We start from the raw sequence: 27,397 nt of genomic DNA on the forward strand, positions 1-27,397 counted from the left end.
CTCTTTCCAGCATGAATTTTCAAGAGAAATGTGTAGCCATGTCCCATACATATTTTGAAAATCTTTTTACCATATCTGTGATGCTTTTGCTTCATATATTGTCGCATGACAAGCCACCCTCGAAAAGGTATGAGTGACACATGATCACACACAGTTTCCCCAGGATGGTGACTGGAAATTCTCCATTAGTTGGCTAAGATGATTCTGAACTTTAACCTGTTGCCTTCTGGACATTAATCTTGTTAGCAAAATGACCATACATAACAGCTCAAAACTAAACAAATAGTTTCATTTCTGCCAAGGTTGTAGGCTCCCACTGATGCAGTCTTGATGATTCTGACATATCTTCCTTTTACTGCAGCTCTTGTGTAGAATCCTCAACTGCAGCCATGTAAAAATCACTAGGCATGCCATTGACCAGCTCCTGTATCACAGCTGGGCTTACTCCAACATATTCCATGAATTCTGGTAATTGATGCTGTCCACCTTGGAGTGAAAACCAGGAATAATTGTTGTCACTTCTTGCTACTGTGTCATGTTGAAATTGCTTTTTCAAATTGGTAGGTTTCATAGCAAAGGAAGTAGATGAGCAAGAGCATTGGTTCCAGTGCTATTTTTGCTTTGTACAGAGGTTGATTGGGTTATATCTGACCAAGATGTAAAGTGTATTTACCCTATGAAAAACCGTGCCACCACCACCGTAATGTTGTATGGGACTATCACCCGACATTGCAATTTCCACTGCAACAAACTACATTGGAGCACATGCATAGGAATTCCATAGGAACCTCGAACGGCACCTTTTGTTGGGGAATGTTTTTGCATGAGCACCATTTGTGTTTCCCTGGCCACGATATCTTTAGCTGTGGGCACTCCGATGGTTGAACCATTTTCCCGACACTGTTTCACTATTTGGTTGTATGTGCATGGAAAAGAGCCAAAATGTACCCTTCCCAATAGTGGTTAATTTTCGGTGGCATTTCACTAGCACGAACGTGATGCTCCGGCAACTGCAAGCTCAGACACAACACTGGTTTCAAGGTTCTGGTGCAACTACACATGTGGCAGCAACATTGCCAAATCGATCAGATATGTTTATTTTTATTTATTTATTTATTTATTGAAATTTCCAGTACAGCAGAAGCCATTTTAAACCGGAAAGAAACAACAGTAAAAAAATACACTAGTGTTAAAATGAATACACGAAACAAGATCAAATAAAATAAAATAAACAAAATATAAATATAAACATAAACAAGTCGAGACAGTTCCAAGGTAAATAGATGTGTTTCACAAAAGCATTACTTATGTACAATTTTTTCTATGTTGGTGATAAAAGATTGATATGAACTGAATATATCGGTTTGGTTTGAGATGACATTGAACTGATTTGGTAGCCTATGAAATAGTGAACGTTGAATGAGTGAGAGTCTTGGAGTTGCAGTGTGGAAAGTTTCCTTGCTCCGTGTTTTGTGTGTAGGCACTCTGAGGGAGAGTTGGTGGAGTGGGATGCTGCATCTTAGGTTTCCATTAATTATCTTATGTAGTAATTTCATATCTGCAACGTATCTACGTGATTCTGGAGTATTTATGTTTAAGTTTATAAGCAGATCTCTCTTAGGTAGGTGTCTCAGGGCCGACACTCTATATCGAACGATGGAGAGGAAAAAGCTGAGAACACGCTCGATCTTGGAGGTATGAGAAGGGGCAACCATGTTCCAGATGGGTGAACAGTATTCTAGAATGGGGGACACAAAAGTTTTGAAGTAAATGGAAAGTGCTTTCGGGTTATGGATTTCGGTGAATCTGTAAAGTAAGCCTAGCATACGCATTGCCTTTTTTGTGATGGTTGATATGTGATTATCGAAAGTTAGTTTAGAATCTATGAGGATACCTAGATCTCGGTGTTGTGCTTCTTTTGTTAGATTGATGTCGGTGAGTGTATAATTACCTTCAAGAATGTTTTGCTTCAATGAAATTGTTATGTAAGAGCATTTCGAAGGGTTTGTGGTCAGTTTCCATCGCTTACACCATTCAGAGAATCTATTTATGTCATTTTGGAGAAGTTGCATGTCTGATGGCTGTTTTATTTCTCTCATAATCTTGCAATCATCAGCAAACATTAGAATTGTGCTTGAGATGGGGGAATTAAAGAGGTCTGTGAGATCATCCAGATATATTACAAATAACAGAGGGCCAAGAACGCTTCCTTGCGGCACACCAGATATAACAGTAAGCCAGTTAGAATTAGTTCCAGGAAGTATAACACGTTGTTGTCTATTTCTTAGATAGTCTTTCACTATTTTTAACGTGTTTCCAGTTATATTAAATCTGTTAGCTAATTTATGCAGTAAATAATGGTGATCCACTGAATCAAAAGCTTTGGACAGATCAAAGTACACAACATCCAACTGATTACGATTATTAATTGAGTTTATGCCATAGGATTGCATAGAAGACAGATTTGTAAGGCATGAAGAATTTGGAAGAAATCCGTGTTGTGCTGGGTTAATGTAAGGGGATGTGAATTTCAGAAGTCTATTTTTTAGAACCTTTTCACAGGCAATAGCAAGTGTGGAAAGGAGAGAAATGGGCCTGTAACTTGTAGTATCGTTTGCATTGCCAGATTTAAAAATAGGAATGATATTTGCTTTCTTCCATTGAGTGGGAAAACAGACTTCAGAGAAGCACCTATTGTATAACATTGCAAGAGGAGTAGCTAGCGAGTGAGCTGTTTTTTGAAGGAAATAGTAGGAATATTGTCTGGTCCAGATGCTCGGTGAGAAGAAAAGGAGGTAAGGAAGTGCAAGATTTCACCTGGTTCTGTAAAGACGGTAGAAAGAGAGTGAGATAGGCGGGTGATCTAAAACATCATTTGAAACAAAATTATTTTGAAATGTTTGATTGAATAGTTCAGCTCTATCATTACCAACAGCTGAAATGCCATTGTGTGTTGCTTCCAAAGGGATGCGTTTGGTTTTTCTCCATCAATTTATCAATGTCCAGAATCTCTTCGGATTAGTAAGGAGTTCATTTGTGACTGTGTTTACATATTCTGTGTATTTCTGTTTCATAAGGTCTTTACTATGCTTACGAAGTGCTTTGAAATTGTTGTGTGTGTGGGGATTGGGGAAACTTTTCCACAGCTGCCATGCTCTCTTTCTGTTGTGCAACAGATGCTGCAACTCTTTATCGAACCACGGGGGAAACTTTTTACTTTTCATTGTTTTATGTAGAACATAGTCCTGAATAAGGGAATGAATAACGTCCGTAAACAGTTCGACAGCCTCGGTCATGGACCCTTCGGAAAGCAGGTTCCAGATGAAAAGGTCAATGGCTCGACGGACGGCATCCCACGGCATTTTCTTCCACAGGGGGATATTATGCCTTGGGGGGTGCAGAAGGGGAGCCTCCCGCTTTTACCGGGATTTTGAAGGTAGCGCTCAGCGACTCGTATTCCGACTGAAGCAGATTGAAAGAAGGCGTGACGTCACAGGTTTCAAACGAGGACAATATGAAGTCAAGGTTTTTATCTTTTCTCATATTGTACATGTTGTGTTGAAGAAGACCCAGTCCATGAATAAAATTGTCTATGAACCATTCTTCGTCTCCAGTGGTTGGTATGCCATCTACAGCATTATTCCACTTTATGTGCATATTAAAATCCCCACACAAAACGGATTTAGGGGGCAAAACCCCCTCAAATGTCAAGATGAGGATCTGACCCCTGTGTCCCTCCGATTTCCATGAAACTTGGCAGGTGTATAGTGGGGCCCAATGGAAGAAATGCGTGTTTTTTTTGTTTCAGCTAAAAAACGGTTTTACAGGGCAAAACCCACTCAATTGTCAAGATGAGGACAAATTGAAGTGCGGATCTGACCCCTGTGTCCCTCTCCGATTTCCATGAAACTTGGCCGTTGTGTGTATAAACGGGCCTAAATGAAGAAATACGTTTTTTTTTTTGTTTCGGCTAAAAATCTGTTCTAGGGGGCAACCTCCCCTCAAATGTCAAGATGAGGACAAATTGAAGTGGGAATCTGACCCCTGTGTTCCCCTTCGATTTTCATGAAACGTGGCAGGTGTATAGAGGAGCCCAAAGGAAGAAATACGGGTTGTTTTTTTTGTTTCGGCTAAAAAAACTGTTTTAGGGGACAAAACCCACCTCAAATGTCAAGATGAGGACAAATTGACGTGGGGATCATCTGACCCCTGTGTCCCCCTCCGATTTCCATGAAATTTGACAGATGTATAGAGAGGCCCTATGTCCCCTGTTTCTTCCTATGCCATATTTACGTGGTTTCGGGGTCAGATCCCTACTTCAATTTCTCCTCATCTTGACATTTGAGGAGGGGGGGGGGCTCTATACACCTGCCAAGTTTCATGAAATCGGAGGGGGAGACTTAAACCTCCCTTGCAAGTGTATTAATTAATTACAAATCGCGCACGCGCGTACACACACACTATATATATATATGTGTGTATATATGTATATTATATATATATATATATATATATATATATATATGTGTGTGTGTGTATATTAGGAGGCAACAATATGTTATAAGTACATTCTTACTTTCCAAAGAAGCGCATGTGGAATGGCAAAACGGATCCGGATCCGAAAATTCCGGATCTGGATCCAAAAGTTTTGGATCCGGATCTGAAAATTCTGGATCTGGATCCGAAAGTTCTGGATCCGGATCCGAAAGTTCTGGATCCGGATCCGAAAGTACTGGATACGGATCCGAAAGTACCGGATCCGGATCTGAAAATTCCAGATCTGGCCATCCCTAGTTTCGACACATCTTCCAATACGCATGGTATAAGAGTGGGTATCTTCCCGAAAGGCCACCTCCATTTTAGAATCCGGTGGCATTCTGTTTTTGTGGTGACAGTAATCCGATATGTGGTGTTCGTGGTGCAGTGGCAGTAATCAGATGTGCATGATGTAACCGAATATTATGTTTAAATAATTTTTCGAGGAGTACCATTACTGTGACGATTATGTACATACATTGACACCATGGAAGCAACAAAATAGGGGCGGTTTTCAATGTGGCATGGGTGCTTGTCTTTACTTTGTGTTGGCAGATCGGTTACCATAACGTTGTTTCGTGTTACTTCCTGGTGGTAGTAAATGTTTTATACATGCTGTGCATTCATCTATGGAACTATCCTCTTGTGTCCTTTGCTATGGATATCACCCATATGATATCTAGGCCATGCTTGATAGGTTTATGGTTCCCGTATCCAGCTATTTTGATGCTCCGTTACCCTGCTTTAATCCGTCTATTGTTATGCGCATGGCTATCCGGGAACAACGGTGTATATGAATTCGGCATCTCTCTACAATTGCACTGCATTTGGTACTGACAATCCTACAGTTCTGTGCTGTGTGTGTTCCAATTATAATTATATGAGCGTGTTGTTCCTATATCAGATTTACGTAGTTTCGGAGTCAGATCCCCACTTCAATCTGTCCTCACCTTGACATTTGAGGCCCGTTTTTAACCCCTAAAACATTTTTTTAGCTGAAACAAAAAAACAGGTATTTCTTCCTTTTGCCCCCCCCTATACACCTTCCAAGTGTCATGGAAATCTGAGGGGGACACAGGGGTCAGATCTCTACTGCAATTTGTCCCCATCTTGACATTTGAGGGGGTTTTGCCCCCTCAAACCGTTTTTTATCCGAAACAAAATAACAGGTATTTCTTCCTTTGGCCCCCTCTATACATCTGCCACATTTCATGGAAATCGGAGGGGGACAGGGGTCAGATCTCCACTTCAATTTGTCCTCATCTTGACATTTGAGGGGGTTTTGCCCCCTAAAACAGTTTTTTAGCCAAAACAAAAAAACACATATATCTTCCTTTGGGCCCTTCTATACACCTGCCAAGTTTAATTGAAATCTGAGGGGGACACAGGGGTCAGATCTCCACTGCAATTTGTCCTCATCTTGACATTTGAGGGGGGTTTTGCCCCCAAAACCGTTTTATATCCGAAACAAAAAAACAGGTATTTCTTCCTTTGGCCCTCTCTATACATTTGCCACGTTTCATGGAAATCGGAGGGGGATACAGGGTCAAATCCCCACTTCAATTTCTCCTCATCTTGACATTTGAAAAGATTCTGCCCCCTAAAACAGTTTTTTTAGCCGAAACAAAAAATACATATATATCTTCCTTTGGGCCCTTCTATACATCTGCCAAGTTTAATTGAAATCTGAAGGGGACACAGGGGTCAGATCCCCACTTCAATTTGTCCTTATCTTGACATTTGAGGGAGGGTTTTGCACCCTAAAACAGTTTTTTTTAGCCGAAACACAAAACACATATTTATTCCTTTGGGCCCCTCTATACACCTGTCAAGTTTCATGGAATTTGGAAGGGGACACTTAGATAAGATCCCTTGTCAGTCCCCATCACACTGCTCTGTAAACATTTAGACCAACTCCAAATTTACTCAAACCTTGCATCTATCTTATGGCATTTATATCACGAAGGTAATCTAGTGTATTGATTCGAGGATAGAATGGACGGACCGCGCAAACAATGATACGGGATACTTCAGGGTTCTCCCCTCAGTCCCCTGCTTTTCAATATTTATACTCAACAATTTCATACTGTACCATATGGTCTATTTAAAATCCTTTAATTTGCAGTCGACTTTTGCTACTATTTAACCACACCAGATGCAACACAGGGATTACTGGCCACAAAGCAACTCATTCTGACCATCGACACATTATTACGTAACTTGGGTTTGACATTCTCTCGTCCCAATTCCCAAATCATAATATTCAATTTACGCACTCAACATAGATATCCTAACACAATTACCCAGATAGCTAATATTCCAGTAGTTGAAATAGGTATTTATTTGGGAGTCAGGTTTGGAAGAAAATTAAATTGGATCGCGCACATCAAATATCTTGAAAATAAAGGAAGACAATGAAATAATATTCTACGCTGCCTAGAAAAGGCAATAAATAGAAAAATTAATAAAAGAAGTTGAAAAAATTATCTTTACAAGCCTAAACTGCAATAAACACTCCTACCAGAATAGATGAAATTGTGATATTAGAGTAAAAAATAAACCTAAACTTCAGCTAAAGTTGAAGAAACACAGTTTAATGGAAATAAACTTTTAAAATAGCAAGTTAAAAGTTGAAAAAATGTCTTTGTGAGTCCAAAATTTAATAAAAAAATGTTGCCTGAATAGATGAAATTGTGATATTAGAGTAAAAAATAAACCTAAACTTCAGCTAAAGTTGAAGAAACACAGTTTGTGTGTCTAAATTGCCATGCGAACTCTTGCTTGAATCGTTCAAATAGCGTTTTCTGAGTAAAAATACACAAAAAATGTGAAATAATGGCCCTAACAGTAAAACATCTGGTCAATTTTACGTAAATCCTGATGTTTATAAGTCAATAATCAAAGGGTCCGTTTTTCGCAAGCTAGAAATAAGGGCAAATAGTGGTTCGCATCCACTTTAACCTGTAGATACTGGAACTGATTGTTCCTAGTTCAGCCAAATTACTTACGCCTTAGGTTAAATAATCTTTGCAATGTTACGAAAGGCGGAAGAAAAAAGAACGCGTAAATTACTTCTGCCAAATAAAATTGGAACGTCAAAGAAAATCAATACCCGCGTGTAAAAATATTGGCGGCACCTTCGTGGCTACCGTACAGCTCCGAAAAAAGACCGATGGGGGACATAACAATAGAGTCGTTTCTCCCCTCACGTGTCCATGATCGCTCGCGGTTTGGGGTGTCGATGAGTGCAAGCTCGTAACAGGTTCTTGCTGTATTGTTCCCTTTTTTTTTAAGAGCAATTATTATTAATAACATGCATTCTGCCCGAATACTTCGTTTTCATATAGGCTACATCGTTCAATATCTTCGCCTTTAAAGCGAACATATGTTATAATATCTTCTACCTCCGATCGAACGCGTCGGCACCAGTTGAATTCGGGTAAATCCAGATCCTTAATTATAGCTAATATAATCCACCACCGTCGCCACATGACATCATCGACGCCTGGAAACCTTGCCTGACGCCATCAAATGGCTTGTACATTAATGAAAAAACCATTAACTTCAAGTACCCCGACTGTATAAATCATCCGTGACTCATATCCGGATGAAACACATATATAAAGTACAACAATAGTGTTAGAATAGTCCGAAAACGAACTCCATAATAGTGTCTTTTGTACATTAATGGAAAAACCATTAATTCCAAACTCCAACGTCAGTATAAATCATCTGTGACTCATATCCGGCTGAAACTCATTTATAAAGTACAACAATAGTGTTAGGTTAGAGTAAAAAACGAACTCCATAATAGTGTCTTTTGTACATTAATGGAAAACCATTAATTCCAAGTTCCCAAGTGTGCATAAAGCACCCATGACTCATATCCGGCAGAAACGCATATATAAAATACAACAATAGGGTTAGGTTAGGGTAAAAACGGAATACATAATAGTATCTTTTGTGCACTAATGGAAAACCATTAATTTCAAACTCACACGTGTGCATGAGTCATCGATGACTCATCTCCTCCTCCACCCCCGACACGTGGCGCTAGATTAATTAACAATAGCGTCACCCCTAGGATAAGGAATTAAAAACCATTAATCATAATTAAAAATGACAGAAAATCGATGAAAAAAGCTCCCAAGTATTATCCCATCTACTCACATATTACTTTCTCCACTGTTATAACATCGATCGGGATGCATATCATCAATCATTTACGTATACCCAACCACTGATCTATCAGATACAATTTCCCTAAGTCACTCCATTGGATATTTACTACGAAGATAGAGGACAACATCATAATTATAGGGAAAAATGGCCTAAGGCAACATTTATTTATACTGACGGCTCCAAGCGCGGCGATGAAGTGGGATGCGCGTTTTATGTACCAGGACAAATAGAAGCTCATCGGTATAGGTTACCACCCGACATGTCAATTTTTTCTGCGGAGAGTTATGTTATCTTCCGAGCTCTGATCTTTGTTCAACAACAGGATACATATATCTCATACACACATTCTCACAGACGCTTTAAGCGTCCTACAGACATTGGCTCGAACTGGGGCTGTGGCTTTTCGCATGAATGTTTTCATCTTCTTAATTCTTCAGGTCGTTTATAAGCTACGTCAACAGGGCCAAATCGTGACTTTTACGTACATCAAAGGCCACAGCGACCTCAATTTATATCAAGACCTTGCTGACGCGTTCACTAAACGAGCCAGAATGGAGGTACGTATTCTCCCACTGCGCTTGTCATACATGGACCTTCTACCACGAGTACGGAAAAAAAATACAAACAAGTTGGGATGAATGGTGCATTCAACTTCTTTTATACCATAGCACAACATATAAATGGGTTGCGCAGGTTGGCAACCACTAGCCTTGGTTCCGTTCTCTAAAACTGCCTCGTGCAGTCATTACACTCACAACAAGACTTTGCACAGGTCACGTGCGGAACAACAAACACCTTGCTCGACTTCACTTATCTTCTATCCCTTCCTGCGGTTGCGGTGAGGCCATACAAACGATTAATCATATATTCTTTCAATGTCCGTTAAGCGAAAGACACAGAACTACCCTTTATCAGTGTCTTGTACGAGCAGGAACAACATTTCCCATTTCCATAACCACCTTACTCCATAATCCTCTACCCGCTGTCATGTGGATCTTATACGGATTCACCCTACTGTAAACAAAACCCTGTTGATCAACAAAGAGACCACAACAAGGAAGTGTGATATATAGTGCTAGTGCCGAAGACAAGTGTCAAGTGAGTAACAAGCGAGAATGGAAACGTGTCTTATGTCCTTCCCAAGTGTTAGTGACTTCGGTAATTCCAAATGCTTAGAATATTTTGTTTTCACAGAAGAGGAATAATATCAACACTAATAGCAACTTTGGCCGGAGATTGCAAAGGCGATGTGGGCCAGAAAAAGGAAGAAGAAGAAGAAGAAGCATATTTGTAATCTGTGCGCAAGCGGGAGAGAGGGGGAATATTATCTGTGGTGTGGTGCGCATGATCTTGTTACATGGCGGCAGTATGATGTGACTGTATAACCTTATCTGCATTTGTAATAGTGTTTAGTTCGATATTCTTTATTGTTTGTATTTTTTTAGGCATTATTGCAAAATGGATGCCAAACAGGGTATCGAGAATCTCTTTTCGGAAGACATTCCGATGTTAATTAAGGATTCAGAGCCCCCTCTGTGGAAACTTTGCCACTTGAGTGTCAACAAATCAGACTCTGTAAGTATAAAACGTGGACTTAACTTCATTTTTGTGTGCTTTAGAAGTTTGTGAAATAGTGCATGTGTCAGTGCCTTTGTAATGAACTGAAGCTTGGTGTCAAACACTTCGAGTTGACAGTGTTGCCAAGCTTACTGGTAAGAAGTTGGGGAATTTACAATATAGAGATATTCTCCAATGTTGTTGATATTTCGCATACTCACTAATTTAGGCCTCACAACCACGAATCTGAAATTAAAATTTGGGGGTCACGTCTAGAAATTGGAAAATATGGGGGTCCATGATCTCGATCAACAATGTAGCATTGCTCATTACGTAAAAATTTACTATCCTTCGGACACCTCTAATTTTTTCGTTTCCTCAATTTTTGACATTCGTACTTACGTATCTGCTTCGCGGAACATTCCTGAAGGTGTATCAACATTGTTTTGATGAAATTTGAGCTATGTTTCCTAACCTAACCATGCACCAATGGTTCGTGGGGCTAGCGCCAATGGTTCGCAATTATTTCCAATTTCTAGATCTTGATACTAACACGACACCAAATTTTAACTATGTTTCCTAACCTAACAGAACTAACCTATACACGCGCCAATGGTTCGTGGGGCTAGCTATTCTCAGTCGGAGAATTAATTTTCAATGAACAACATGAATTTCAGCTATGAAACATTCCCACATCACACAAAACACTTTCCTGATGTTCGACAATGCTACAGGAACTCATTACGGTAAGTAGTTTCTTCTGTAAAAAAAAAAAAAATGTGTCCGAAGGATAGTAAACTAGTACCGCTCATTATTTATCACAAGTTCTATCAATTCACAACGAAATATACATATTCCTGATATACTACAACCACAAATGTTAACTAGGTTTGCCTAACCCAACTGCAACTAACCTAAACTTTACTGTGAATGGTGCATGATCTATGCGTGCATGGTTCTACAACCCCAAATTTTAACTGTTTGCCCAACCTAACCTAACCTTCCTGTAAATGGTGCGTGGGGCTATTCGCCAATGGTGCATGACCTATGCGTGCATGATTCTACAACCCCAAATTTTAACTGTTTGCCTAACCTAACCTTCCTGTAAATGGTGCATGGGGCTATTCCCCAAATTTTAACTATGCTTGCCTAACCTAACCTAACCTTCCTGTAAATGGTGCGTGACATATGCATGCTTGATTCTACAACCTCAAATTTTAACTGTTTGCCTAACCTAACCTTCCTGTAAATGGTGCTTGGGGCTGTTCGCCAATGGTGCATGACCTATGCATGCATGGTTCTACGATCCCAAATTGTAACTGTGTTTGCCTAACCCAACTGCAACTAACCTAACCCTCCTGTGAATGGTGCATGACCTATACATCCATGGTTCTACACCTTTGTATCATGTAACTTGTGGAGAGACATTTTAAATCAAAGGAACTGAATAACCATTTTCAAATTTACCTCTAATTAAAATCTGCATTCCAGATGCTGACAATTTCAAAGCATGCCTGCGTGGACACATGTAAATACCCTTCTTCGGCAGAACACCAAATTCCATCAATTTGTTAACCAAACCATGACCATCCTCTTCTACACTCCGCTTATATAACTGTAGCACATTAACAATCTTTTCATTTCTCTCACTTATATAACTGTAGCACATTAACAATCTTTACATTCCTCTCCACCATTCTTACACGACCAATGCTGTGAACCAAAGAGAATCGCCCTAGACAGCGGAACGGACTTTGATCGTCATTTCTTCACATCATCAAACATGGTTGCTATGTTTGTTTATGGGGAATCATCGCTGTAATTAACAACGTTATTTTAAAAGTTCTACAACTCAATGTGCAATTTAAACACGTTACCCCCAAATATTATGTGCATATACATAAGTACGATTGCATATTTAGTGAGTATAACAACTAGTAAACTAATTACAGAATATCTCTATATTGTAAATTCTTACCGTTATGGGAGATGAAAAGTGGGTACGGACTACTACTGTCACCAGGTGGTGAGAATGGCCGAAACTGCTGTAGACCGGAAGATACATGATCAGGTGTTGGGAAGCATTTACAGAAGTGATTTTATTGCTAATAGCCCTAAACCTGACCTGCCTAACCTAGCAACAAAATAATTTAAGAACTTAATACCCCTTTATATTTATGTCACGTGACACATTAGCAGCACCAGTCCATATCTGAACACCTTGTGGTATTTTTCCAACACCATGGCATTGCGCAGAAAATAAAATTACTAGCATTATTTCCAATACAACTCCATAATACAAACCACAAATATGACATAACAACATGTGAAATTCCATTCATGTCCATTTGCCATTCTTCCAAGGCACTGCAAAACCAATTCGGTAACTATTCGATCCCCACTGAACAGATTTCTTCATTTTTACACAAGAAACTACTTACGGAAATGAGTTTCTGTAGCATTTTCAAAGTTCGTGGATGTATTTTCTTCCATCATGGAATCTATTTGACCAGGAATTGATGTATTTTTGAAGAAAAATTTCTTCCCGACGCATGATTGCTGTCACTTGTATTTGCTTTCTGTAAGGGAAGCGGATGTCTCATACATTCAATGACGTAACCCCCTGTCAATGTTTCCAACCATGCCGTTTTATAGCAAGAAGATGAATAACTAAATATATATTCCAGATAGTATTACGACCACAAATTTTAACTATGTTTGCCTAACCTAACCTAACCTTACTGTGAATGGTTTTTGGGGCTATGCATGAATGGTTTGTGGGGCATTTTTTTAACTATGTTTTCCTAACCTAACCTTAATCATGAATGGTTTGTGGGGCATTTTTTTGTTAAGAAGTTTGGAAACACTGCATACCCACTGATGATCCACAACGCGACTCAAGCTATGCCCGCCATATTGTGTGTTACGGAAGCGAAGAAAGGAAGAACAATAATTACTGTTAATGTGAAAATTTGGATTTATTTTTGTGAAAAAAGAAAAATGCCACCTTAAAGAATCGTTCGAAATGCAGAATAGGTAAGTACAAATGTTAAAAAAGACTAAATAAACGAGTGAGAGGTGTTTGGTGGAGATCGCATAGGTACCACCAATTCATTGTACATAATTCCACAGACTTAGTTCATATGACAGGGAGATGGTGATAATGAAAATGACATAATAATTAAATAGTACCATAAAAAAAACATTCAGGTAAATTTCTTATCTTCCTCAAATTTACAGGAGAAATTACTTACTGAATGCAGTTTATTGATAATTGTGGAAGTTCGGGGAAGTGTTTTTTCGCATCGTTCACTGAATTTTGGCGGTAAATCATCTATTTTTCGATACAAACATGTGACCGATGCACGAAAGTTCTGGCACCCATTTACTTCCAGGTGGATGTAGCCTGTGTGCGATGACATAATCTGGGCCAGTTTTTCCAAATAGGCATTTAGGTAACTGGTCACACGTTTCAATACTTATGTTCATTTGAACGTGCAGAACATAATGGAAATGACGTGTGCAGGATGCGTGGTAATAATGAAAGGTGTTGAAGATGTAGTAGATTTCGTAATACAGTATGGTATTGTGAAAGAAGAAAAGGAATGTCTGAAATGTGGTAGCACATGTAAGCTGCACATTTCATGTACAGGTACATGGAAATTTATTTGTACAAAGCAAGTGGTAGGACATGCAAAAGAGTTCTGTGTGGTTTCAGGTGTTCTGCAAGATTAGGAACTTTCTTAGGACAAAGTACACAAATGTTGAGAAAATCGTATAAAATTGTGTACTGTGGCTTTTTCTGCCAAACCCAAGACTAGCTCTCATTAAATTTGAACTTGAAATTTGTAGTCAAACGCTTGTGGACTGGTCAAACCACTGTAGGCAATTCAAGACCAATCAGATAACATGGAGTTATTGTTGAAATTGATCAAGCTAAATTTGGCAAGACAAAGAAATGTGTTAATAGAAGAGGATGTCCAATTGAAGGACAATGGGTCTCTGGAGGAATAGAAAGGGGTAACAGTAAATGCTTCTTCATGGTTCCTGTAGAAAACCGAAATGAAGAAACTTTGCTGAATGTAATACGCCAATTCATACTTCCCGGAACAACAATCATGTCAGATTGTTGAAGAGCAGGGCGTGAAATTTTTGGGCTGGCGACTAAAATTTTGTTGTTTCAAATGTGTGTCAAACAGCTTCAAGACTTCACCTCTTGAGAGAAATGGCAGAAGTTATAGAAGAAATTCTAAAACTGAGTGATATCCACACTATTAGGTGGTTAGCCAGCAAAGCATGTGCAATAAGAGCTCTCTTGCAATCATGGAAAGCTGTTGTGACCCATCTTGAACAGGTGGCCCATAGAAGAGATAATGATAGCGCTAAAGCTAAGGATTTGCTGAAAAGTTTGAAGCAATTTAAATTTGTTAAGCTTCTGTACTTCCTTTTGGATTTCTACGGGCAATTGAACCCTTTAAGCGTGGCACTACAAAATAAGAATCTTTTGATTTCATCTCTGAAAATAAGAATTGAACACTGTATTTCAGTTTCGGCTGGCCTGGAATCTAATGTTGGACCAACCGAATAAGATTTCTTGGACCATGTATCAGGGATGTGCAAGAGTTTCAGACTGTTAGAGGAAACTTAATTAACAATGTGAAGGTGTACATCACAGAAACATTGCCGTCTATGTCAACAGATACGATTGCATCTCTGCATGTTTTCGACACCTTGGGTTGGTCTCCCAAAGAAAATATTCTTCAGTTTGGGATAGAAAAAGTAAAGAAGATCTACATATAATTGAACCCGAGCCTTTATAATGAGAAAATGGATGTTCTGTCAGCAGAGTGGACAGAATACAAACTTTTGTTTCCTTCTCCAGCTTTGAATCAGACGCTGGAGAAGATCCTCAGTGCGGGGTGTTCAGCAAGATTCCCCAATTTGCTCCAGATTTTGACATTTTGTGCTGTTCTTCCGATGAGCACAGCCTCATGTGAGGGAGGTTTCAACTGTCACAACAGACTCAAGACTACTTACAGGAACTCTGAAGACTGAGACACTGGATGATTTGCTCTGAGTTTTCGTAAACGGACCCCTCCCCATCCTCCCTGTCAGAGTTTGACCCAACAGCTGCGATTGATAAGTGGTACTTCAGTGCAGAACAACAGCGCTACACAAACGTTAATTCCTAACTTTTTAATAATTGCTCATATTTTTATTATTTATCAATATAAAATAGTGGCGACCAAAGATTTTAGTCCGGCGACTGACTTCAAACTTGAAATTTCATGCCCTGTTGAAGAGCATACATAAACTTACAGGGAGCAGGCTACAGACATCTAAGAGTTAACCATAGTGTGGAGTTTGTCGACATGCCAGCAAGCGGACATGTTCATCAAGAAAACCTGCAAAGAATACAGGGCCATTATGTTCCAGTTCACTCTGAAAACATAGAACGAGTATGGCGTAATGTTCGTCAGTCCATGTCAACTTTTGGATGGAGCAAATACTTGTTCTCTGGCTATTTATCAGAGTATATCTTCAAGACCAACTTCGCACTGGACAATAGAGTGCACAAATTTTTTATGTGTGCAGGTGCTATGCATTATGTAACTTGAAAAGAGAATATATGATACCGTAACATGGATTAATTTTTTTCTTTTTAATATGTAATACCAATTTTAACTATGTTAGCCTAACCTAATCAGGTTAGTGCTCTTTTTGCAATATTTATATAAATGTCTGCATATGTCCATAAAAATAAGCAGGCATTACAGGCTGCAAATGTCGGCATCTCCGTCAGCGCCGCCCGCCACGCTTCTCCCGATCTCTCGGCTGAAGATCGAAATGGATGCACGGTACTTTTGCTTCTGTATTTCTTTGATGATTGGGAGATGTATAGTTGCTCAAATAAGGGAGGATTTTTAAGTGCAAGTACAGCCATGGGCTTTCGAGTAACAATCAAAAGTACACTCTCTCTGTTACACTACTTGCATACACTCTGATATAAATACATCATGACATCAAAACTAAGCCAGGATGCTATTAAATGCCTGTTCGGGATAGTTAGGCAGTCGTCAAGCTGTAATGACCACCCTACACCAACAGAATTCCTCCACATTCTTCAGCGTCTTTCCGTTTATAATTTAGCCCTTCCCCCCCAAAATGGAAATTGTCCACCAGAAGTCATAAATTCCTTGCTAAGTGCAGATAATTTGGATCCAAATTTCATAAAAGAGCAGTTGGAGGAAAGGAAATAAGATGAAAAAGAATTGCACAGACTGGCACACACAGATATTGGAAATGATCATGAAAGTTATGTACAGATAAACAGTGATGCAAGGTTAATTTATTACATAGGAGGCTATGTTGCCAAAAATTTTAAAGACAAACAATAACAATGTCAACTCTGCATCGAAAACCTCATAACAACAAGAGAGAAAGTTGTATCTTCTTCATCCTGCCACACTAAGGAATTTGATAGAGGTGGTTTATGTTACCCCTCGGATCACCTCCTGCAGCTTGTAAGATACGTAGAACAAACCTTCACATCTTATTTGTCAACACACAGACTCCACAGTGGCATCATCAATGATATTATGTCTGTTTTCAAACGTCAACATGCAGGATATGTAGGGTGTACCAATCATAGAGAAACTGTCACCGCAAAACTGGTCAAATTTTACTTTGTAATGAGACTTCGGTTCTATGTAAAAGCACTGAACAAATCAAACAATGCACAGGCAGATAAAATGAAATACTTAAAACTAAGACGTTGCAAATGAACTTCCGATGTTACCATTGTAGTATCTCGCATAATCAATTTCTTTCATTCAATGAGCAACAGTACCTACAAATTACTTCCAAAAAGAAATTTGAAGCGAAAAATGCAGGCTCGACCAGGACTCGAGCCTGGGTCTCTGGCATACCGTGCCATTGTTCTTGCCACTTAGCTACCGAGCCGGCCTGGCCTCGCCTGACTTTTTGCTATCGCTGTATTACCTGCGTGGATCCAGGTAATACAGCAATAGCAAAAAGTCAGGTGAGGCCAGGCTGGCTCGGTGGCTCAGTGCTAAGAGCAATGGCACGGTATGCCAGAGACCCGGGTTCGAGTCCTGGCCGAGCTTATACTTTTCACTGAAAATTTCTACGTAGTACATCTCCTGTGTGTGCCTAATGTACAATACTTCCAAAAAGTTTTAACAATTTTAATACACATCATTCCTTATAGTTTTTCTTATATGTATTGCTTCCATTCTAGAATTATTTCTCTTGTAGTCTACGGTTATAACAAGCATAAAATTAAATTACTTCAAAAAAATTATAAATAAAAAATAATGTGATCAAAATTTTTATCTGAAATAAAAATAAAACAGACTGCTTGTTTTTCACAGTTAAGTTGCTATATTTTAACAATGTAACGTTGACAACATCCATTGTATAAGGAATTTTCTTTTCTATTTTAAAAATTCTTAACCATTATTATAACTGTATCTTAACTAAACATAAATGTCTGATGAAGGGAGCGTGTGTTCTCCTGAAACGTCACAACGAAAAACTGTGTTTTTATGCTTGTAATAACCGTAGACTACAAGAGAAATAATCATTCCTTATTAATCTGAATGTAGGAGAGTATGAAAAATTATGGCAAGTTTTTTTAAAATGAACCCAAGACAAAGTACAATAACATGTCATGCCTTTAGTTAGCTTGCTTGCTGTATGTTTCATTCTGACAGATATTCTTAGTGTATAAGATAAAAAAAAAATCACTATTTACTTCATGCTGGACAATATTGAGGAACTTAGTATTAACTGTACAACCACAAGAATAAAATTTTATGTTAAATGTACAATTTGGGAAGCAATCTCCCCATGTAAAAAATACTAACCAACCAAGCATTACATGTTAAATTACACAGGTTTTCAGTTAGGTGTGTAATGGCCTTATATATACTGTATGTTTTCAGTTAAGTGTTAATGACATTATGTACATGTTTTCAGTTAAGTGTGCAATGACATTATACATGTATATATAAATATACACACACACAAGCTTACGCCAAGATATATATATATATATATATATATAAACATACCCATTTATATCACTCTGTGTATGCAAGAGAGAGTGTACTTTTCATGGTTACTTGAAAGCCCATAGCTGTACTTGCACTTAAAAATTCTCCCTTATTTGAGCAGCCATACTTCTCCTAAACTTGAAGGAAGTCCAGAAACGAAAAAAGTTCACTCATAGAAAGGAAAGCCTCATTTCATCTCACTGTTTTATTGCATTGATGGGTATGGAACAGGGTTTATGTACCAAAGATATAAAATAGATAGTTGCACATATACTTCCACGCTGAGATTCGATTTTGTTCTTGTACAGGGAAAGTCCTTTGAGAAAGTTGTTGCCAAATAATTGGAATGCTAAGCCTGTGTGCATCTTCTCATAGCAGTTTCAATTTGCATTAGATTTATGCGATGCATACTTCTAAAGTGCAGAGCAATTAGTCATGTAACATTAGCCCAGTCTAGTTGGCTGCACTTTTTGACACACTGTGCAGTACAGGTGTATACAGTGTCAGGTTGGTGTAAGGGTGGTGCAAGGATATGACGTTCAACCAACTAGACGGAAAGCGGTGCTAAAGTTCAGAATATTCAACAAGTGCCTGTCTGCTGCTTTAAACAGTCATTTATTTGACCATACACCAAACGTACACCAGTCCGGAAGGTAGTGCAGACACCAAATACACTACTTGACTCCAAATCAACGAACTAGGCGACTCGGTGTTGCACCGTGCAAACAAATAGACGCTTCGGTGCAAACAGAGTCAAAAAGTGCAGCCAACTAGATGGGGCTATTGTGTCTGTTTATCTTGGTGTCCTGGGAAAACAGGATGAAATCTTGCAGAAAAAAATATTAGGCACTGGAAATAACTATACATCTACAAGAGTGATTATGCGAACCTTTACTAAGAACATAGATGTAAAAGGTATTTTAAATATTATCCATATGATTTGCATCAGTGTGCAATATATGTCAATGGCATATTCTATCTCTGAATGGTTAATTTATGTACAGATTTTGAAGTTAATTACACATATTATTCTAGATGTTTACTGGGAAAATGAGGAAGGTAAAATATTTCAAAGTAATTGTTGTATGTTAAATGTGACATTCCAAATAGAACAGTAACAGTACTTATTTCATCTTGAGTGTCATGTCCTGGTGTCTTTTTATTTTGTGAAATTCCTGTTCTGCATGGTACTGTGTGATACGTGGATATGGTTGAAGATAATAATTTCTCGTCTAAAATGCATTTAATTACTCGAAAGTACTTGTAAATGTATCTTATCATTTTCTAAGCAGTGACTTTGCTTCACTTGGACCTGGAAGGCACCATTAAACCAATAGGCTATATTATATAGTTGTATCCAAATCCTGATGCATGTGCAAGTTTTGCAATAATGTTTTCAGCATTATTAATATATAAAGAAAAGAAAAAACAAACAACATGATGACGTTATCAAACTGCAGAGTTAAAGAAGCAAGATATCAACTAAGTGCATATTATATTTTCTCACACCACCATGATGGAATTTGTGATAGCTTGTAAGAAATATTGAAAAGTTACATGCACAATGTCATTCATTATGTTGGCTCTGTGTATATATGTGTAAAATAACATTATTTGTTGAAAAAAAAGGCTTGTTTTAAATTCCCATATATATATTACAAAGTGCTTAAGTTTAAATATATACACTAAGGCCACAACTATTTTCACAACGTGGTGTGAATAGCATATAATGCTATTTTCACCAGAAAAAGTAATAGCATAACCATAACATTGTATTTTATCATAATTTATTACATTCATTGGTAGTATTGGGGGCCCTCCAGATGGCATAGCAGTAATGTAAACAAGGGGTACCAGGTTCGATACCTGGAAGAGGCACATAGCGGTTTGGATCCCACTTTAAACTGTAGGTCCAGTCCAGATTAGCCTTTCTGTACATAAAGTGGACTTAAAATATCATTGGCAGTATTACTGGAGTTACTACTGAGATGTTAATTTAAAATTACAAATTTGTGTGACTGCTATTGTCACCAGTTGGTGAGAATAGCAGAAGTCTTGAAGACCAGATATTACATGATCAAGTGTTGGGAAGTATTTACAAAAATAATTTTAATGTTTTAATGCTAACAGCCCTTAACCTAATAAGAAAAGCATTTAGGTTAACGACTTAAGATGACTCGACCCCTCTCCGATTTTCTTCATATTTGGCATACTCACTAATTGAGGCCTCCTAATCATGATTCTGAAGTTAAAAGTTGTCGGGAACGTCTAGAAATTGCAAAATAAGCTAAAATAAGGCATTAGTTTTCGTAATGGAAACAGTCTATTTTCGCGAAATTTTTTGATTCACAAGCAAATATATATATATATTCCTGGTACTACCACGACACCAAATTTTAACTGTTTTCCTAACCTAACCACACGTCAATGGTTCACAATTATTTTGCAATTTTTAGACGTTTCCGAAAAATTTTAACGTCACATTCGTCATTAGCAGGCCTCAATTAGTAAGAATGCTATATATAAAGAAACTCTGAGAGAGGTCCGGTCATCTTAAGTCATACCAATTTAGGAATGTAATACCCCTCTATACTTATGTAATGATACATTACCAGAAAATGTACTTGTCGTCCATATGCACTCCATTTCAAGCTTGATAATAGCATGCATCAACAACTAAAGAATGCACACATACATGTAGTAGGCCAGATAGAAGATCATGTACATGCGCGGTTTAAAAATCTGGTGAAAATAGCTTGCAAGCTAGCTTCACCACCTCGTGAAAATAGTCATTCCGATTTAATAGATCAGCCAGCATAGCATGTAACTGATATCCATATAGTTTGCAGGAAACTAATATATTTATATAACTGTGTACTTCCTTGTAGGTGTATAACAATTTGGTTATAATCTTACCCAGTGTACTCACTGCAAGCAGCAATTAAATCTACAATATCTGGATAAGGCAACAATCTGGACAATATTATCAAGACAACCTTTGCATCTTTAAAGTACAATCATTCATTCCTATCAGGGATCAAGATCAGAACCCTTCATTACAAAAAAAATATTATACAGTCCACTTTCATGATGAAAATATTGTTGGTTTTCATGGCTTATTTATTTTTAATTTTGGGGGGGATTCAAAAAGTGCAATATAAAATTCAGAACAATAACAACAATAAGAACATAGTTATACAAATAGTTTGCTTCTGCAAACTGTAATTGACTTCATTATATATCCGAGAACATAGTTTTAGAAATTTGTGCTATTATTATATGATCATACGATGTTAAACCGGCCAGCAATTGCACTGCCTGTAAATCGTTCATAAATGCTTTCCCTTAAAAAAATAAACAAATAATCCAATGAAATAAATAAAAAATGAATAAATACAATGGTGGACTTATGTTAATTTGCGGTTTATTTTCATCAAGTACAAGGTAGATATTTTACAGCCAAGTCACAAGTAAAAATGCAATGTTCTACTTACCAATCGACACGAATGTAAAGTAATTTGTTGATAGAGATGATAAGGTACATCCTAATCGGCTATTTGAACTCCATGGAATATGAAATCAAATTCTTTCGAATATCTGCATTTCGGGAAAATGACTTCATAATATGTTTGCGACGAAACATTTTTTCTCCTTCATGACACTATTTCATTTTTATTAGTATACAAAAATAAACTTGTGTACACAATCCAACGTTTGACGTCCAACCTCACATGTGATATGTTGATGCTCGTGTTGCGTTGCACATAAAACATATTTATGTTACTTTTCTGTGTAAATTAATGTCTTTTCGTTACTGCAAATCACTCCACAAATATAACTGTTTCCATCAAGTCACTTACCGCCATTCTAGACAAACAAATCTACACAATATATTCCAAAAACTAACTAAGCCGCATTACTTTCATAACAGAATTAGCACCTGGTTTGATCGCACTGCATCTACTTGTTATCATCTCGGAGAACCAGTTTCCTGGGTTGTTTTCCACACTATGTTATTCAAGGCGCTGAAGTTCAGAGATACAGGTTTTAATATATGCTTCACTGACCGTTATTTGATATTGTTTTCATTATGCTGTTTTTAAATTGTATATATGGCATATAGAACAAATCAATATTTTTGTTATACTTTTCTAAGGCATTGTAGAGAACACTCATTCTCAAGATAGGGGATTTCTTGACAATGTTTGTTCGTGCTCTATTCACAAAAAAGGTTTGATGATTGTGTCTCTTGGTGTTTGGGTGTCTCGAAAGTGCCCATTCTAATAATGAACCCAATAAATTTGTAAGCGTTGCTTATTACTTTGTTACCAGGTGTGCCGGTTAATAATTCTTAATTGATCCAAAAGAAAACAAGTGTATCTGGGAAGAAAGGTAACAAATGCTTTATTCAAAGTATGCACCATCGCTAGCTATACATTGTGCATCTATCCGTCAAATTGTGGGTGCCCTTCCAGAAAAATCGTTCACATTTTGAGGTGATCCAGTCAGCAAGCCATTGTTTGACATCTTCATAATTGTTGAAGTGTTGCTGGAAAAGTGAGTGAGACATCAATGAAAACAAGTGGTAGTCCGAAGGTTCTAAGTCTGGTGAGTATTGCGGGTGGGGCAAGAATTCCCAGCCAAGTGCAGAAATGGTGTCTCTTATGCCTGATGAGGCATTGTCGTGCTGCAAAATCACTTTTCCATGTCTTGTCGCACAATCTGGGTGCTTTTCGATCAATGCATGGTTCAAATTGATGAGTTGTTGATGGTAGCGAACAGCATTCACTGTTTCACCTGGTTTCAGAAGCTCATGGCACAGCATTGTCTTCCTTCCAAAGCGATTCGGTTTTGTGGTCTATATTGAAGGTTGTCCTAGGTCAACCCATGACTTTTGCATTTTGGGTTCTCGAAGTAGATCCAGCCCGACCCTGTGGCCGAGTGGTTACCACATCGCGCTGCGATGCCAAGGGTCCTGGGTTTGAATCCCGGTCGGGCTTGGTTGTTTGTGAATGTCCATTCATCAATTTCATCATTTCATCACTCATCCCCATCTTCACAAGTTAGCCAAGAGGCACAAAATGCATAGTAAAATAAACTAAATCAAATAAAAGAAAAAAAATCGAAGTAGATCCATTTTTCATCCCCAGTCACCCTCCGTTGGAAGAAAGACTTTCTTTCATGCTGAGAAAGCAACACTTCACACACCGTTTTTCGCTTTTTCATTTGTCCGTCGTTCAGATGATGTGGGACCCATTTTCCTGCCTTCTGGATCTTTCCCATGGCATGAAGATTATCAGATATGGTGTGGCGACCAACATTTAACTTCTCTGGCAGTTGTTGTTGCATTTGCGTATCATCTTTGTCCAACAGTGCTTGCAATTCGGCATGTTGGAATTTTTTCGGCTGGCCCGGGCGATCTTTATCTTTCAAGTCTAAATCACCACTTTTGAATCATCGAAATCCAACGCACACATGTGTCTTGCGTTAGGATATTGTTAATGTACATTTCCACAAGGATACGATGGCTTTCACTCGCATTTTTCTTTTGATTGAACAAGAGAAGCAGGACATGCCACACATGCTCCTTATTTGGTTTGAAGGTCAACATGTTTCCCACACAAACCCAATATCACGATCACTTGCACTCGGTTGCACATCCACGGCTTTTTGACAGGTACTGTCTTGGCAACACACTAACGTAACACTTGAGACTGTGCACCAACCCTTGCTTCCAGCGCCATCCAGCAACGAAATTAAGAATTATTAACCGGCACACCTGGTAATATGGTTAGCTTAGAGTCAAAATATATTCCTAGGTCCTTTGCCATTTAATTGTTTTAGATTTGTATGATTAAGTTTATATTGAAAATTTAACACTGTTCTTTGTTTAGAATAAGTAACGGAATAGCATTTTGCTGCATTCAGAGAAAGACCGTTGCACAAGCACCACACACTCAACCTATTTATATCTTGCTGTAGACGAACAGAGTCTTCAATATTTTTTATTATTTGAAAGAATTTCTGGTCTGCAAATAACAGTTTCCTAGAATTAATCAAATGTTCTGGTAAGTCATTGATTAATAGAAGAAAGAGAAGAGGTCCTATGTTAGACCCTTGAGGTACTCCAGAACGTACTAGAAATTTGCTGGATGTGTGGCCTTTATACGAAACTGCAACATGTTGGATATTTGGAATTCTTTTTTTTTTTAAGAAAAGAATACCACTTAAATTTGTAGTGCCCATGCAAAATGAGATGTCACTAAGTGAAAATATATAATATTCATGAAATATATTCTGTGGTTTAGACATTTTCCCTAATAAATGTGAATATGCATGAACATTCTGAAACTAGTCTCGATTTGTCTCAGTATGAAGCTTTACGGATTTCACCAAATTTGATGTCATTTTTGGTTCACCAGCCTGATGCAAGCTGGTGGATCCTGGAAAGCACGGATTGTGTTTGAGGCAAATGGAAACCAAGAATGCTCTTTTCAAGTAGCTGGTTGTACATAAGCCACTATTACTTTGTGATGATTACTTTCTCCAAGATTCAAACTGAACAATTGATGCCAGTATTCTAAAACACTTCCTACTACAACTGTACTCCGTGGTCTAGAGTTTAGCACTAGAGTTCTTTCTTCGAAGGCCAAGGATCACCAGGTGCAGTTTCATTACTATATATACATATAAACTCACGTATGCTTGGATTTTGCTCCCCAGTTACAACAAAATTCCATGTCCTCTAGGGATAACATATTGAGAATTTCTCTTCAGCCCAATGAACACAACTCGGCTCACAACAAAGATGAAGAGCCTAGACAAACTTTGTAGACTAGTTGAAATTCTTTCTTAACATGATAGTATGGCCATCAAAATATCCATTAACTACCCTGTAAATAATTATTTTTAAGTACTTAAAATAGAAGAGGTGCAGTGGTCTAGTTGGTAGGCATTTGACTGCCATGCAGGAGATTTGGGTTAGATTTCCAAAGTGGGTGATCTAAAGTTGGAATTTTACCCACCTTGTCCCTGCATAAAGTGACTCTGGGAATCACCCTGCCTCAAATCAATGGGTACTTAAGGGTAAAGGCAGCTGGAGCATGGTGCTGATCATATCACGTCCAAAATACCGATACATCCCCTAATTGTGCATTTATGGTACGGTGCTTGGGAACCTTACCTTACTTAAAATAGAACTTGTATGCAAGTCATATACTTGCCTTAATATGTTTCTTGAGGTTTGCCATTTTTGATATGTTGACATGTGAACTTTTGTTTCCCAACACATGACTTGCATAGAGATTCTAATAATAATTTTTTCGTTGTGTACCTTTTGATTTTAAAAAAAATTGTTCATGTGCTGGCCATGATATTTTTCACATGTTGATTCCACTTGTGCGTGTTTTTGTTTGTAAAGTTCTACAAGATCCAAGGACTTGTTTCTTACTGGACTACCACCGTCCTAACAAATGCAACAATCTTCCCAAAGAAGTGAAGTGTTGTGTGCAATTAGAAATGATGAATTGCAATATGATTGTTCTAAATTTGGCATTCACCAGAGCCTAGATTTCTTGCTTTAGGTGATTTCACCTTCCAAACAGATCATAATTATTGCAGAAGTATATTTCACTTTCTTTAATCACTAGAGATAGTGTTACTAATAGAATATGTTTAAAATGTTAAATAAGTTGTCCTTACATTTACCTAGCCTTCATTTTTTTAAAATTCTGGACCATTTCTGGGTCTTACAAAATAAACGAGAAAGTTATGCACAGTCATGTTTGTGTGTAATGGGTTTTGTTTAACCCTAGGACACTAGTGTACTTAAATTTTTACGTGTGGTGTGCCCTTAATTACCTTCCCTAACTCCCACCAATCACCTACACACCCCTCCACGTAGCAGTGCCTTGAGTAGTCTGTCAAACGTAAGGCAGCACAGTGGTAAGGAGGGTGCAAGCACTGATCATCTTGATTTTTTTTATGTTGTGCACTGTACGTCAATTTTACGTAGCTCTAGTAAAACTAGAAGAATCTCTCATGTAATTTTGACATTTGAAAATTCTATTTTGATAGTTAGATTTTGAAAAAAAGAAAAGTTTTGAAGCATGCACTATTTCTTGTAAGACTTTGAAATTACATTTGTTCCTTATTTACAGTGTTATAAATATTATTATTGTTTGTTTTAACTTTCTGCCTTCATTCTTAATGTACGTACAGGCTTGTCAATCAAGACCTTCTTTCAAAATATTCTATTTTTAATAAAACCATGTCTATACATTTTAAATTGAAGAATAAAACCCCAATATAGAGAAAATAAACAAAATTATGTTAAAAGAGAATCGTCATTTTGTTTTCATGATGTAGAGGTTCTGTTGAAAATCAATTTCTTCATGTACGTAAAACTTACATAGCGCTAGTTACAATGTAAAATGGGAACACACTAGTGTTCTAGGGTTTATTCAATATAAGAAGGTTTGTGTTACAGTTGCTTAATTTTTCTTTTCAGTTGGAGCTGATTCTCACTATTCCAGATGATGATGGCAAAGAATGGTGGTTTTGCACTACTGTTACTGAGGAATCATATGGACTCTTAAAATGTGCTCAGAATCTTACCTTGAACTTTGGTGATTTGTGCAAGAAGTTAGTGCAGTTTCTGTGTACATCTAAAGATGTTGTTGGTGATACAACGTAAGTACTTTCGATACATATGATATAAGTGCAGGGTGGCGACAGACATGGAAAACCTGGAAAACCGGGAAAAGTCAGGGAATTTGAGGTGTCAAAAAAAGTCAGGGAAATGTCAGGGAATTTCATCTTCATTGACTTCGAACGCACTTTTGACGAAAATTGTTATAACTTGGGCAGTATGGGAGCAATATACTTTGGATAAGTTTTGTTTTGCAGCTAAAACATCAGCGCATGCAATCGTGTACAATTTAGAACACCGGAGCGAGGAAAGTGGGCTTGGGGGTGCACGTCCCTCGAATTTCAATGGAAAAAACAAAAATCTGGAGTTCGCTCCCTCTTCTCCCGCTATTTTC

General features: G+C 37.9%; 1 protein-coding gene across 1 annotated transcript in view; it reads left to right on the forward strand.

Annotated features, from left to right (window-relative positions):
• LOC145981955 (uncharacterized) overlaps positions 1 to 27,397 on the forward strand; it is a 139,441-nt gene that overhangs the window by 40,343 nt on the left and 71,701 nt on the right. The window contains exon 4 of the mRNA XM_083115452.1: positions 26,863 to 27,044. Coding sequence (XP_082971578.1) covers positions 26,863 to 27,044 — 182 coding nt within the window. The remainder of the gene's footprint in view (positions 1 to 26,862; positions 27,045 to 27,397) is intronic.

The sequence above is a fragment of the Lepisma saccharinum genome, chromosome 2 (assembly GCF_977018435.1).
Source record: "Lepisma saccharinum chromosome 2, izLepSacc3.1, whole genome shotgun sequence".
Taxonomy (NCBI): Eukaryota; Metazoa; Arthropoda; class Insecta; order Zygentoma; family Lepismatidae; genus Lepisma; species Lepisma saccharinum.